The sequence below is a fragment of the Mycetomoellerius zeteki genome, unplaced genomic scaffold, assembly GCF_001594055.1.
Source record: "Mycetomoellerius zeteki isolate Tzet28-1 unplaced genomic scaffold, Tzet1.0 scaffold149, whole genome shotgun sequence".
Lineage (NCBI taxonomy): Eukaryota > Metazoa > Arthropoda > Insecta > Hymenoptera > Formicidae > Mycetomoellerius > Mycetomoellerius zeteki.
Window position 1 is genome coordinate 2605207 of NW_017256436.1, and position 14244 is coordinate 2619450.

Here is a 14244-nt window from a genome sequence, read left to right on the forward strand (position 1 = left end):
GCGTGCGTGCGTGCGTGTGTGCGTGCGTGCGTCCGTGCGTGTGTGAATTGAGTAAACAATTTCTTTCATTTAGTACAATTTCTTCAAACGCAATTATTAGTTTTGCATTTATCCAGAAATAAATGTTAAGTGATAAAAAAATATTTTATTATTTATAGTGATAAGCATATCGATACCAGAGTCGTCTGAATCACACATCAAGATTCAAATTCTTGAAGACGAACACGCGCACTTATATAGTATAATATGTCATATATTATGTCACGTATACGCGTTTAGACGTTTAGCAAACTGTAATTATGTCATTATATGTTATTACACATAAAATATATGTATAGTGCAGTTTCTTTACGATTAATAAAGAATTCACTTGCATTACATTAGATTAGCGCATATATATTAAAAATGGTTAAACATGGAAGCAAAGTTAAATGTAAAAGCATATAAATAATTTAAACGATTAAATATCTAGTAATGATATTATCACGTTATTTAGCAGAATATACATGTATTATTTCGTTGTCAAAGTTACTTTTATTATATCGCTGCATGATACTTTATATAAAACAGCCTTTAATGCACTATTCAGTGCAGTGAGAGTGATCAAATTCATCATAAGTTTTCTAAATAGCTGCCAGTATACATTTCGTAGATCCTGATGCAAATAGGAAACCAAGTTTTTCTTAACGTCACTATCATTTTCCCAGAATCATCGATCACGAGCTATAAAATCTTATTCCGACATCGAATCTAGGAAAATTGACGTTTGATCCGACACGAAGAAACACAACGAAACTATGCCACGCGCGTCACGTAAGAGTGCATCCGCAAGAGGAGCATGCTTCAAACTGGCACCACGCGGTGTGACGACGACAACGTCAGTAGGTGCGTATACCTATAGTTAATACCGGGTGACCGCGAGAAACAGCGCGCCATCACGATGGCGCAAGCGCGACTACGATCGCGTTCGCCGCTCGTGGTCGAAAGCTCGGCCAAAGCTCCCACTATGCTCGAACGAGTCGCAAGGTAGCTTGCAAGCCTCGATCGGGTGTTCCCGAGGGGCTCCGGAACATTTGGCGCAAATGAGACTCGTCTGCTTGATGTGACAACGCGTCAAGCAGAAGGGAATCTCACTGGATGACGATGCAACTGTTGCATTATGCGTGTCCCTCTCCTCTCGTAATCCAGAAACGTCAGATTCTTCTCCGATCCGTCTCCGATAACTCAGCGAATTTATTCCGTGAACGCTTAATGCATAATGCAATGAATGAATGGAACGAATTTCAAAAAGATTTTTTTGTTGTTTACTTTCTGATTATTAAGAAATAATTGTGCCTGCTTTAGAAAAAATTGATTTGTAAATTGTTTGTGAAAATTGTTAGTCTCTTAGTAAAGTTTAACTGCACTGAAAAGAAATGTATTGAATTTTGATAAATATTTGTTTGAACAGTATTAATCGAATATTTGCTAAATAAACATATATTTATTTGATACAAGAACAATTAATTTAATTTAACTATCATTTTTTATTGAGTAAATATTTATTTACTGTAAATAATTGTTAAGTGCTATTAAAAAAAACATTAAGACAATTATAATTTTGATCGCGATTCTTCTTTTTATTCCTTCTAGATGATTTTCAGATATTTGTATTAGATATTTGTATTAGATAATCACATAATCTATTCAGTTGCAGACATTTGTATATAACCCTTTAATATGGCACAGTTTTTATTATGATGAGACCGATCTTTTATTACACATGCATGATGGATCATTCAACATATTGGGGTCAATTTTTATAAATATACAAAAATTATATAAAGTGATTCTTACATATATTTTAACATCTTTAGAAAGTTGTGCATTTAAAAAAAAAAGGAAAGATAAACCATTGCTTAATCAGATGCTTTTAGTATTTAAAAAAAAGAAATTTAAGACAAAAACGAATGATCCAATCATGTGTATTATAGGGGATAATTATATTATATTACATTAACATCTTAATTTAATTTATTATAATTACACTAAGATTGTACATTTATCGTTATTATCCTCGACGAAAAATTCTGGATCTGCAAATGAAGAACGATAATATACGAGAAATTTGTGTTTTAACAAAGATCACGTTGCAAGATCGACGTTTAACACCGATCCAATGAGTGTCGAGCGTGTAAGTTGCCATGTAAAATGACACTGTAGCATTTCGCTACGCTCGTTAAAGAAGATGCGCGTTCAATTTGTGCACTCGCCAGGCTCAATGTAAACATTCAGCACGTCCAACGACACGAAATTTCGTATTGTGTTCAGATATCGCGAATAGATAATAGAAAAATTACTTTCAATCTCTATTTAAATGCACTAAGAAAATAATTAAATATTCTTGGTATTTACAAAGGAAATGTAAAATTTAAAAGATCTGAAAATTTGCATAAGTTTAGAGAAGATGGACCTAATGATCAAAAAATTTTTTTAATTGCTATAATTCGGTTTTAGATGTGCAGCACCTTCTTTAACTTCCCTTATTAGTACTGAACGTGTATATTTAAGTTGCCTTATTTTACTTGCAATGCGAAATATGCAATTTGAGCATCGTTCCATGTACGTAAAATATGTTGCAATTGGTATTCAACTTCAAATCATGCTTACAGTTATTCCTGGAAAGGTATTTCACAATATTTCACAGAAAAATTTCGCAGAAAAATGAAGTAACTCGTTTATAGTAGAAAGTAATAAAATCTATGATTGTGAAATCTATGGCATTATTAACCCCATATTGATGTTCGCCATTATTTGCACGATTCCGAGTCAGTAGCCAATCACTTTAATGTTCCCAGTAACTTTAATTACAGTCGTTTTGCCAACTCGCTGTGGAACGTTTTACACGTCGAAGAAAGATTGCGGTGCGTGATGCGATTCTCGTCGCCATCACTTTAATCGTAAAGGATTTTATTATCTTTAAACAGAGAGAGCACGTAAAAGTCCTGGCCCGCTCTCTTGGCGAAGAAACGTTCATCATGTCATGCCAAGGGTAAACTGGTTAAGAAATTTCTACAAAGGAAAATTTGTACATTGCCTTTTATTAGGGCTGGATAATCATTTAAAATGCCAGATAAAAAATACTTAAAAATATGTATTTAAAATGCAAAATGTTTTTCGAATTTACTTTATATGTAAAATGGGCAAAGAGATATTTTAAATAGTTTTCAAATACAGAATGGTTTACCCTACATACATAAAATTTAGTATACATATTTTTAAGTATTTTAGCATTTTAAATAGAATTACATTTTAAATGGCATTTTAAATGTAAAAATACCCAGCCCTGCCTTTTATCTGATATGTTTCATTAACAAAAAAAATTGTATAGGGAAGAATAAAAATAGAAGAAATTAAATAATATAAAATTCCTGTTTTATCACTTCTTATTTCAAATATATGCTTTCACTATTAACAAATCGATATAAAACCTAAATAAATCAAGGTTTATATTGAATAGAGAAATTTTATGTAGTATTAAATCAATATATAAGTCACAAACGTTTCTTCAAGAAAGAGAAGGAAATAAAGTAATTAATTTACCAATTGAAAACTCGACAATATTTATTTCACTGTAATCATAGTCTTAATATTTATATTAAAGATTATCTTTAATATAAAAACTTAATATAAATATCTAAGTATATCCACATTTCCTTTTTTTACCCGATTTGTTTCTCTTTTTAGAGCAATTCTTGTGACTTATTGTTAGTATAATAATTTTCTTTCTTCTTTTTTCGCAATCCTTGTCCCAGCGGGGATTTCCTCAGCAGATTTTATTGACCAGCTTGTCTCTGCGTTTCGCTACGACAAAATTACCAACCGTGATATTGCGGATTGTCTGAAACGCACTGCAACGCGAAGAAATGCGAAAGTTAGTCGTCGCGCTAACATTGCAAGGAATACTCAGAAAATTTAATTGGCAGATGCGCGTTAATTAGTGCGTGTGCATGTAATTATACGCTTCACAATAAGTCCATAAACCACATAGATCGTCATGAGCATCGAAATTATATCATTATCCGCTTCAAAAACAATCTATGATGTGAATATTAAGACTGTGATCGTCCAAAACAAACATTATCAAGTCTTTAATTGGTAAACTCATGGACATTTCAATTTAAATTCCTGTTATAAATATCTACAGATGTGAAATATTTTTTATATAATATTACATACATATACATATATTATATATTTTATATATATGTATATGTATATAAATATACATTTATATGTGTATATGTATAATAGATTGGAAATATAATTATTATATATATAAAATGTATATTTTTATAAATATACAGATATGAAAAATAATTCTTTAAAAATGGTTAACTTTACTAGCAAATCGCTTAAAAATTAACCGGATTTCACGTTGTTAACGATGTGGAAGTTAAGCAAGCCATATTAAACGGCGGTTTCAGAGGAATCCTACATTGACCAAGTTTCCGTGATAAATAGCGGTGGATTGCGTATTCAAAAATTTGCGTCACATTTGCGACATTTGTCGGGAAGATGTCCGGGCATTTAATTCGTTCGGGTTTACGTAAGGGAACTTTGATGAGTAACCCGATGCGCGAGCGCATTAGCCCAGCAAGCTCGGCAGCGTAGCTGCGTAGTTCTGTCGCACGTGACATAACTTGACAAGGTTTTGGCAGACCTTTTCAGCCAACGAAAGTGTTCTGTCTCTCTTTCTCTCTCTCTCTCTCTCTTTTACTTTCGAGATAGAATGTAAACGCAACATATCATTGCTAGACTTGACACACACCTTGGTCGGTGTACGATTTACGAGACACGGCTCACAAGTAATTCCAGTAGTACTACTAACAATGATTAGCAGCATCATTAATAACTGAATTACAATAATGAATCTTTGCCTCTCGGGCCAAGAGCGCAATTATGTTTTCTTTCTATATATAAATTCTATTTTATGATTTTGCAATTATTTTGAATGTTGATCTCACAATTATGTTTTTTACTTTCGTAATGTTTATAATAGTAATATTATATTACAATTTAATAAATTATTATTTAAAATTAAAAGGAACAATATAAATGTATAAACTGTTTCGGAAATTGTATACAATCATATTAATGCAGAATGAAAACCTGGAAGTTACATTAGCATTTGCTAGTTATATGTTTCAAAGAGGTGCATGTTTCTGTTTTTAAAAATATAAAATAAATCCTACTTAAATAATAGGTATATTTTCTTAAGATTTATTTGTACTGGATGCCAATTTAAGTTATCAGTCTAGCATTTCCATTTAGCATTCACGTAATTTATGACACTATAATTAATAATTTCGTAAACGCTTCTCTATTTTGCGCAATCCGAGGTTCAGCCTCGAAAATTTTCCGCTTTTTGGCTGTTTGTTGTCTTTTTAGATAATATTTCAATGGAGATGAACTTCAATAGAATCGAGAGTCAAACAGCGATCTATACAAAGAACCGGACTTGCCGCACAGATCACCTTGGCAATGAGTCCGCAACTTATTCTGGTTCACGAACGCACAAAGATTTATCTTCCGAGATTTTGACATCGTGCGTACGTGGTGAATAAACGGCGACTAACTTTTCGAGTAAACTTGGAATGTGTGGCACGTGCGACTTTGTTGAAGTTGGCCTTCCTTTTAAATAACCAACTTAATTAGTAATTAACCGCTCTATTTAGCGGGACCACACTGTAACAGCATAGTTTCCTATTACTCTTATCCGTGACTCACAGAAATATATTTATACAATTCTATGTTCGACACATTTCTTTATATGTAACTAAAACTACGAAGATATCTCTCTCTCTCCCTCTCTCTCTAATATAAGTTAAATTGCATTGAGATTAAAATTAATCTATATTAATATAAGGAATAAACGCGCGCGTGTTAATGTACTATCTATATATATACTTATATACTATATATATATATATATATATACACATTATTTCATAAGTTTTCATCTGATTATATTGAATTCAAAGTTCTCATGGCCGTGTACTTGTACTCGATACTCGATCCTACGACGAAACGTAGAACGAAACATTGTATACGCGCGTTGCGCAACTTTAATAAAAGTTATGCATGTTCGTCGATTTAAAGCGACGCAATACCAAATCTTATAAGGCTATCGATCGAATTTTGTTATCGACCACAAATGTGTTGATCCCGCGGGCTAACTTATTATGGCGCATCGTGAAAGATCGTTTATGAATTTCTGCTTCTGAAATGTGCCCACCAATAAGATCATGTCCGTGCAATTCGTATTACGCAAATATGTATGCCCGAAAGGCTTAATGCGAGATTACATATATGCGGAGCTCGGACAGATCGATTTAAAATATTTCAAAGGCTGTCGTAAGAGAAGATTTAGGAGCACATCAGATGTTGCACCATTAACATATAAATAAATACGGAAGGAACATGAGAAGATATAAAAGAATGATTTTAATCGGATTTTAGGGGAATATATTTTTAAACAATAAACCTGAGAAACGTTAAGAAATTCCTGTAATCATGGCCGTGAGATGAATAACTTCAATGTGATTTCATTGAATATGTAATATTTAAATAGGATTCTTTTTTTTTTATTTATTCTTATTGATGTAATTTCCATTTATTATTATGTGATACTTGTTTGTAATATTAAATATCCTCGATTTTTTTTTCAATTTCTAGTCTTCGGAGAAAATATAGTGTTGCAATAGATTCAATATATGTAATGACGTTTAATTTCACTTTTTACAAAATATTTTGAAAAATAATTTTATAAGAAAATATAAAAATGTAAAAATAAATAATATAAGACGATTTATATTTTATATGCCTTTTTAATAATACGCACACAAAAATACAATTTATTGTATTTTATTTCTATTATTAATAACATTATTAATTATCTTTTTTCATATTATATCTATTTTTATTGTTTTACTATTACTTTTTTTATTATTTTTCTTCAGTTCAAAATATCTTCCTCGCTACGTAGATTGTTTTCTTTATATTGACATTCTACAAATCGTTTCAATCATCAAAATGACAAATCAACCGTGATGTAAAGCGTTCTGACGAATTTCGTTCTCAACACGCGCTTATTATATATATGACTCGACCAAAATAATTCGGAACGAACGTCCGTGACGTGCCAACTCAACACGATCAAGCAGAAGACGTCTCATCTGTATTTCCCGTTTATCGAGAGTTCGTGATTTAGCTCAACTACCGCGGTAATATCTCGCCTATCACATCCGCCCACGAGTGATGCACGCTCAGCTGATCAAAGCGGTCCATTGCGGCGTCGTCCTAACGAAGACACGTGCGATGATTCCGTGAGAATTTATGATCGCTCATGGGGATCTGCAATCATGGGTCTGCGAACAGATTAGTCGCTCGACCGATGATCGTATGAATCCGATGAGCCGCGCATACGAGGAACAGTTTGAAGAAGCTCATCTTCCCCTACTGCTGTCGTCGATAAATCACCGCGCGGACTTATGAACCGTGAAAAGTGGACAGGTTACTGTCCCCCGGGTTTCTGTCGACGCCCAGTATAACGAGGATGTTTCGTTAATGACCTCATTAAATCAACGAAAGGACAGCCGTCGGTCTCTATGCGCGAACGATATCTCGTTTTCTCTCACGACGATAACTCATCTCGACGGTCGCTGTTGCTGTCGTCGCCGTCGTCAACCGGCAAATTGTTACGCGACATAGATAATTTGTTGCACGTTCCGCCTCTTAATTATTGATCATATAATTCGTGCGAGATCGCAAGAGTCGGATTTATCTTTAGTAACCGCACTGTGTCATTTCGCATAAATTTGTTTATAAACAATACACACACACAACCTTCGTATTTTTCATTAAGGTTCAATAACCTTTGCATAATTCTCTTAATATATCGATTATTTTCTTTATTATTACATATTTATACGAATTATTTGAATAAAAAGCTTTCGTATAATTTCATTACGCGAATGATTATTCACTCTCCGTTTTAGAAAATTTATTAGATAAATTACAAGATAATTCTATTTTTATAAAACATCTAAATAAAACATCTAATGACTAATTATAGTACAGAATATATTTTACGTAAATGCACAATATTACGTGAAAAAATTCCGCATATGATGTATTAATTATAAAAATCGGTTCTCAGATAATTTTATATCGAAATTAAAATATCAATTATGTCAGTCGTTATTTTGATCAGTAATATCTGTAAAATCTGTTTTATGTGTGCCCAACTAATCTATTTGTATCTTGTCGAAATCTCAATTGTACTCTCATTAGCATGCACATTTTCATGCGACAGGTTGAGTTGAACAGCGACAAATCACGTGGCTTCGTGCACGCATCGATAAAATAAAATAAATTCTTACACGTTACAATCGCTGCTGCATGGATCCTCGTACGTGCGACGATCAGGTTCCGCGGCATCCTGCGGCTCGATCGGAGGGGCGCCGATCGGCGATGCCCCTCCGATGATCAGGGAGGATCTGCGAGGGCCGCGTCTTCTCATCGCGAAGTTCCGTTCGCGCGAAGGGAACCGCGGCGTTTTCTTCTTCATTTCCGCCACCTCTTTCACCGACAGCCCATTGTCCCAAACCATTTTGCTAGCGATCCTGCCGAAGAACTGCTCCGCTGACAGGGCTTTAATCGCAGTTGATGGAAATTCGCACAATTAGGTAGGAAGTAAATTTTAACGCACACGTTATTGCGTCGATGAAATGACACGAAGGATCGAAGCAGTAACGCTTGAGAAAGCTCGCGATGACACCGTTGTTTCGACCTTCAATTGGATAAAACTGAAACCAAACCAAACGCGCGATTGCCTAAGGCTTGTGGTAGCAACACACTTTGCCGAAATACACGTGACTTGATAAATTAAGTTACGTTAACGCGATTACGAATCGATTGTGCTTGTCTTTGTCGTTAAATTCATTTGCTTGCGAGGATAACTCGAAAAGCTTATTTTTTTGAGAAACTCGATTTCTCAAAGATCTTTAATGTTCAATGTTAAATTCAACGTCAAGTAAGCGTTTTAGAAACTTTAGTTAATTTTTGCTATTTTGAAAAAGTCCACGCTGAATTCTAATAACAACGGTCGACATTAAAAATAATATACAGGATGTATCTAAAATAACGTACACTAATCACACAGTGTCATTCCTAATAAAAAACTGAGTCGAAAAGTCCTTTAGCATTTTGCAATTTTCGCAATAGTTAATAAGATATTAGTTACAAAAAATCGCTGAATATTGGTCAATAACTTTTTACTCAAATACTATCAACTTTACAGAAAAACTGCTAGAGATAAAAATTGTTTATTTTCTTCTAATAAAGTTATGAAAATTTTTTCAGAATTTTTTCAGAATTTTTTAGTACCGTATTTTCTCATGTTGGTAAAAATAAGAAAATCAGTACTAAAAAGTTGATAAAAAATTCTGAAAAAATTCTTAGAGTTTTATGAGAAGAAAAGAAACAATTTTTGTTTGTTGTAGTTTTTCTGTAAAGTTGATAGTATTTGAATAAAAAATTACTGAAAACCAATATTCAGCGATTTTTAGTTAGCGATAATTAACATCTTGTTAACTATTGCGAAAATTGCAAAATGGTAGAGGACTCAGTTTTTTATTAGGAATAGCACTGTATGATTAATTTACGTTATTTCAGATACACCCTGTATATAACATTAATATTATAATTTTGCACTCAACAACATAACTGTTATGTAACACCATATGTTATATTACATTCGTATTGAGTGCGAACCCAGGAAGCAAGAAACATTTTGGAACATTTCAGTAACATTGCAGCAACGTTATAATGTTACTGGGAAATTATAACATTAATGTTATTATGTTACTTTTAATATCTATCGATTAGAAGTTGACGTAATAAGAACCAAACATATGTAAATGTTTTACGTCACGGCATTAACACGATATAGTTAGTCATGCGACGAGAAAAAAAATGTACGCATTTTTACATTATTTAACAACGTTGATTAATCATGTGCAACTGCGTTTCCATATTAATTCGACACAACCAACACAATGAATCATGTTTTTCTCAAACATAAATAGTGAAAAAGATTCAAATTGATGAAATCGTATCTGTTAGAAATACTGAAAATGTCTTCTTTATACATTATGGCTTATTGCGTCTGTAAAGATTTTATAATCTACGAATTCACATGTTAATTAACGTCAAAATTAATAAATAAAATATATGTTGGAAAGAAAAATTGGCGTTATTAATTGAGAATTCTGAGAATCCTGAGGATTTTAAACAATGCAATAAATTTCTTGAAATACTTTTTCATTTCTCACTATAATACAATGTGACAGACGTTATTATCAGAATCTCGGTGCCGTTTTTCCCACTCCGAGCGGAGCGCGCCGCGAGAAGCAGTGCCGTCTATACCGCGCCAGTGCAATGGAATTTATGAAACACATAGATAAAAAAAATATTATTTATTAGATCTATAACAATGACTCATTGTTACAGGTCTAATAATAGGCTGAGCAGGTGAGACTAGAACAGCCCCCAATATAACTTAGATTTAAAAGTTCCCTTGTTACTTCCTGTTTGTCTACGTGATTAAGCAATCAATCTTAGTCCTGTACCACGCACTGAGCTAATGAGACTGCTTACTCTTTTTTCTTTTAGATCCTTAGGCTTAATAAACATCCCAGTAAGTACCAAGTTACATGTACGTTACATGTAACTTGGTGTTTGCTGGGATATAATATCCCAGGATTTATATCTTTTACAGAAGAGCAAAGAACAAAATATACAGACTGTCCTCGCTCTTCTCTCTGCTGCATAGCCAGCAGTTCTTTTGCTGCGGGGGTCTAATTGTAAGATTATATATAGGTAATGTATACTCTGAGGGACATATGTTCTGTGAGCAGGTCAATGCTCGACATCAGTTTGTCTCTCTCCATTGTCATCAGCTCTTTTGTTTTCGTCGGTTTGGAGTGTTTCATTAACTGTTTGGATTATCAGCAGCCCTTCGCCGCCTTCTAGAAGCTCAATTGCCTCTGCTCTAACCAGTTTTTGAATTACAAGTCTAACAAATAGTATATTTCTTTCCTAGTGACGTAGACGGCACTGTTTTTCGCGGCGCGCGCCGCTTGGAGTGGGGAAAACGGCACTAAGAGATCCGGACTCTGGTTATTATTATACACTATCGTGTTGAGGAAATCATATGACGCAATTCCGCTAGGTGTGCATTTAATTAGCCGGTGTATCATCGTGCATTTAATTAAGAAGGAAAGACACGATAGTGATAGTACTTCACGCTCTGTGTAACGTAACCATCGTTGCATCGTTACAATTTTGCCTCACCCGCAATGCGATATTTTTATTTCAAGCCGCACAGCTTTTAACCGAACCAGCACCGTAATATTCGACTTTGTAATTTTTTAACTACTTCGTAGCGAATAACACATTCAGTTTTTCTTATATTAACGCTATTTTGCGCGCAATAAACCAATCATTTTTTTTTATCTGATACTGATTGCGAAACGATCTTGGCAGTCGCGCTGAAATCGTGCTAGAATACGTTTCTTATCTCGATCTCGCAGAATCGTTTTTTCCGATCGCGCGTTTGTGAGTTCTACCGATTATGTTAAATCGTCTTCCACGCTCATCCACGCACAAGTTTCGACTGGCTCGTCCCCTGCGAGGCGAGGCAAAGCGACACGGTCTGGTCGCAGAAGAAGGCACGGCGGCGACCTTCGGACGTTGGTTTTCATTACGACTATTGTCCTGGACAGCACTCGTCCGCTTTATGTCACTATCTTCCGCGCTGCTTCTCGATTGCAGCAAGCGGTCACCGTCAATCGTGCTCCATACGTCACTAGACACGTAGAGTGAATGGGCAATCGTCTCGATTTTTGTATTTTCTTTATGCATATCGCTTTCATACTTCAAAAGTGGCACGACTCAAAAAGTTAAGTCTTTTAGAAAAGAGGAAAAACTATTTTTCAACTTGAAAAATTATTTAATCAAATAATCAAATAATATCAAAAGGAATAAACTAACATGATCAAATGTCATTTTTATTATTTTCGTTTCACAATCCTTAAAAAATCACCGTTTTTTCAATTGTAACGATTTTGGAAGCTTTACAACAAGCTACACTGTGTAACAGTAATCATCTTTGTTTAATATTGATGAACAACAAGGATATAATATTACACTATATCATCTGTATGTCTTGTTGGAAAGCTCCCTTTGATGATTTTTTATGTTATTTCTATTTCACTGTTGATGATAGGATAATGTTTACTTAACGCATTCATGTGAGAGAGAGAGAGAGAGAGAGAGAGAGAGAGAGAGAGAGAGAATAAAATCATGTTTTTTTAGTAAACACTTTTGAAGCAAGGGAGCGATATATCTGAATATACACAAATATATACAAAATATGTAATATGTAACATATAAGTATGTATATACCTAAATGTGAGATATAAAAATCAAAGAGAAATATGTATATTGCATGCGACTGTAGACGCTTGGCGCAATTTAGAGAAGTACTGACGACATGAATGACAGCTTGAAACGGTTAAAAAGTTTGTGTGAAATAACTTATAATTTATTCTATATATACAGGGTGTTTCCAAATTAAATGGCAAAACTTCGGGAGCGTGTAGAGGAGTAAAAAACTAAGAAAAAAAGTCCTATAGACATATGCTCCTTTTTGCTTTGTTTCGCAGGAAATCACGAAAAAAGAAAAAAATATATTTAATTTATTATTTTAATTATTTTATTTATAAACTTTTTAATGAAGATTTTGTTCGAAATGTGCACCTCTTGCAGCAATACAAGCATTGCATCTGTCAAACACGGCTCTTGTAGCAGCCAGGCACTGTTCTTGCGATATTCTGTTCGCTGCAGCTACGATACGATTTCTCAAATGTTGCTCTGATTGAATAGGCGAAGAATAAACTTCTTGCTTCAGAGTACCCCATGCATAGAAATCTAATGGCGTTAAGTCGGGCGAACGAGTTGCCCAATGTACTGCTCCTCCACGTCCAATCCATCGTTGTGGGAATTTTCTATCTAACCAGGTTCTAGCGACTCTGCTGTAATGAGCAGGGCATCCATCTAATTGAAACCACATTTCAGTACGTTGTTGTAATGGGATGTTTTCTAAATAGTCAGAAAATTCATTCTCCAAGAAATTTAGAAAACGGTCCCCATTTAATCTTGCAGGTAAAAAAAACATTTTTTTTCGATTTCTCTGAAACGGAGCAAAAACGAGCATATGTCTATAGGACTTTTTTTCTTAGTTTTTTACTCCTCTACACGCTCCCGAAGTTTTGCGATTTAATTTGGAAACACCCTGTATATATATATATATAGGTATATACACATATCGAAAATACGATAAAAGAAAATGTTGTAAGAACCTGACAGAGTTCTCGACCAATTTGCGCGTTCGTTATATAGGTCGTAAATCATCCCACAGATTATTCGTGGATCCCGGTACGTTCGCGACTGTTTCACATTACGGCCACATTAGCCACGTCTGCGTTTATCTTTATTTGCGTGTTTCGCGGCGCGCGCATCGAAATGAATCGCAGTTTCAAGCAAACTCACTGTATATTACATGGTGCGTGCACCAATTATACCACTTCGCTAAAGCTGGACGCCTTCTTTTAGGTGAACAAAGAAAGAAAATTTTCTTGCTCGGCACTGAGTCGGACTTTGACAACTGGTAACGTCTTGAGATACTGACATTGGCTGCGTTCAATAGAGAAAACTGATCAGTCGGCGTTCAATGATTTTTTAATATGATTTTCCTACACTCTAAATAGTATCGGTGTAAATTTAACACCATGCTGTGTTTGTGTAATTTTCATTGGGTTGGTGTTAATATTAACACCAATTACAAATAATGTAGATTTAATATAGATTTTAAATCCATATCATAATGATGTTAATATAAACACCAGGAATTATAAATCCACACCACGTTGGTGTTAATAATAACAACAACATGGTAAGAATTATATAGACACCACGAGATGTTAAATCCACACTGATATTTTTTAAAATATAGGTACACTTAGATCCAGCGAAGAATTAAAAGACCCATCATATTAAAGAATCACTGAGCGCTCACTGATTAGTTTTCTGATAGTTATTATCGAGATGCAGGAATGGAGTATATCACACGCGACAAAA

The 14244-nt window shown here is 34.2% G+C and overlaps 1 protein-coding gene across 4 annotated transcripts in view; it reads right to left on the bottom strand.

Annotated features, from left to right (window-relative positions):
- Positions 1 to 14244, bottom strand: part of Lmpt (four and a half LIM domains protein limpet) — a 132389-nt gene that overhangs the window by 53284 nt on the left and 64861 nt on the right. The window contains exon 1 of one of the 4 annotated variants that reach the window (XM_018444200.1): positions 8424 to 8668. The exons of the other annotated variants lie outside the window; for them this stretch is intronic. Within the exon in view, the coding sequence (XP_018299702.1) occupies positions 8424 to 8653 (230 nt within the window). The 5' untranslated portion in view covers positions 8654 to 8668. Of the gene's footprint in view, positions 1 to 8423; positions 8669 to 14244 lie in introns of those variants that run through there. 4 annotated transcript variants of the gene reach the window in all.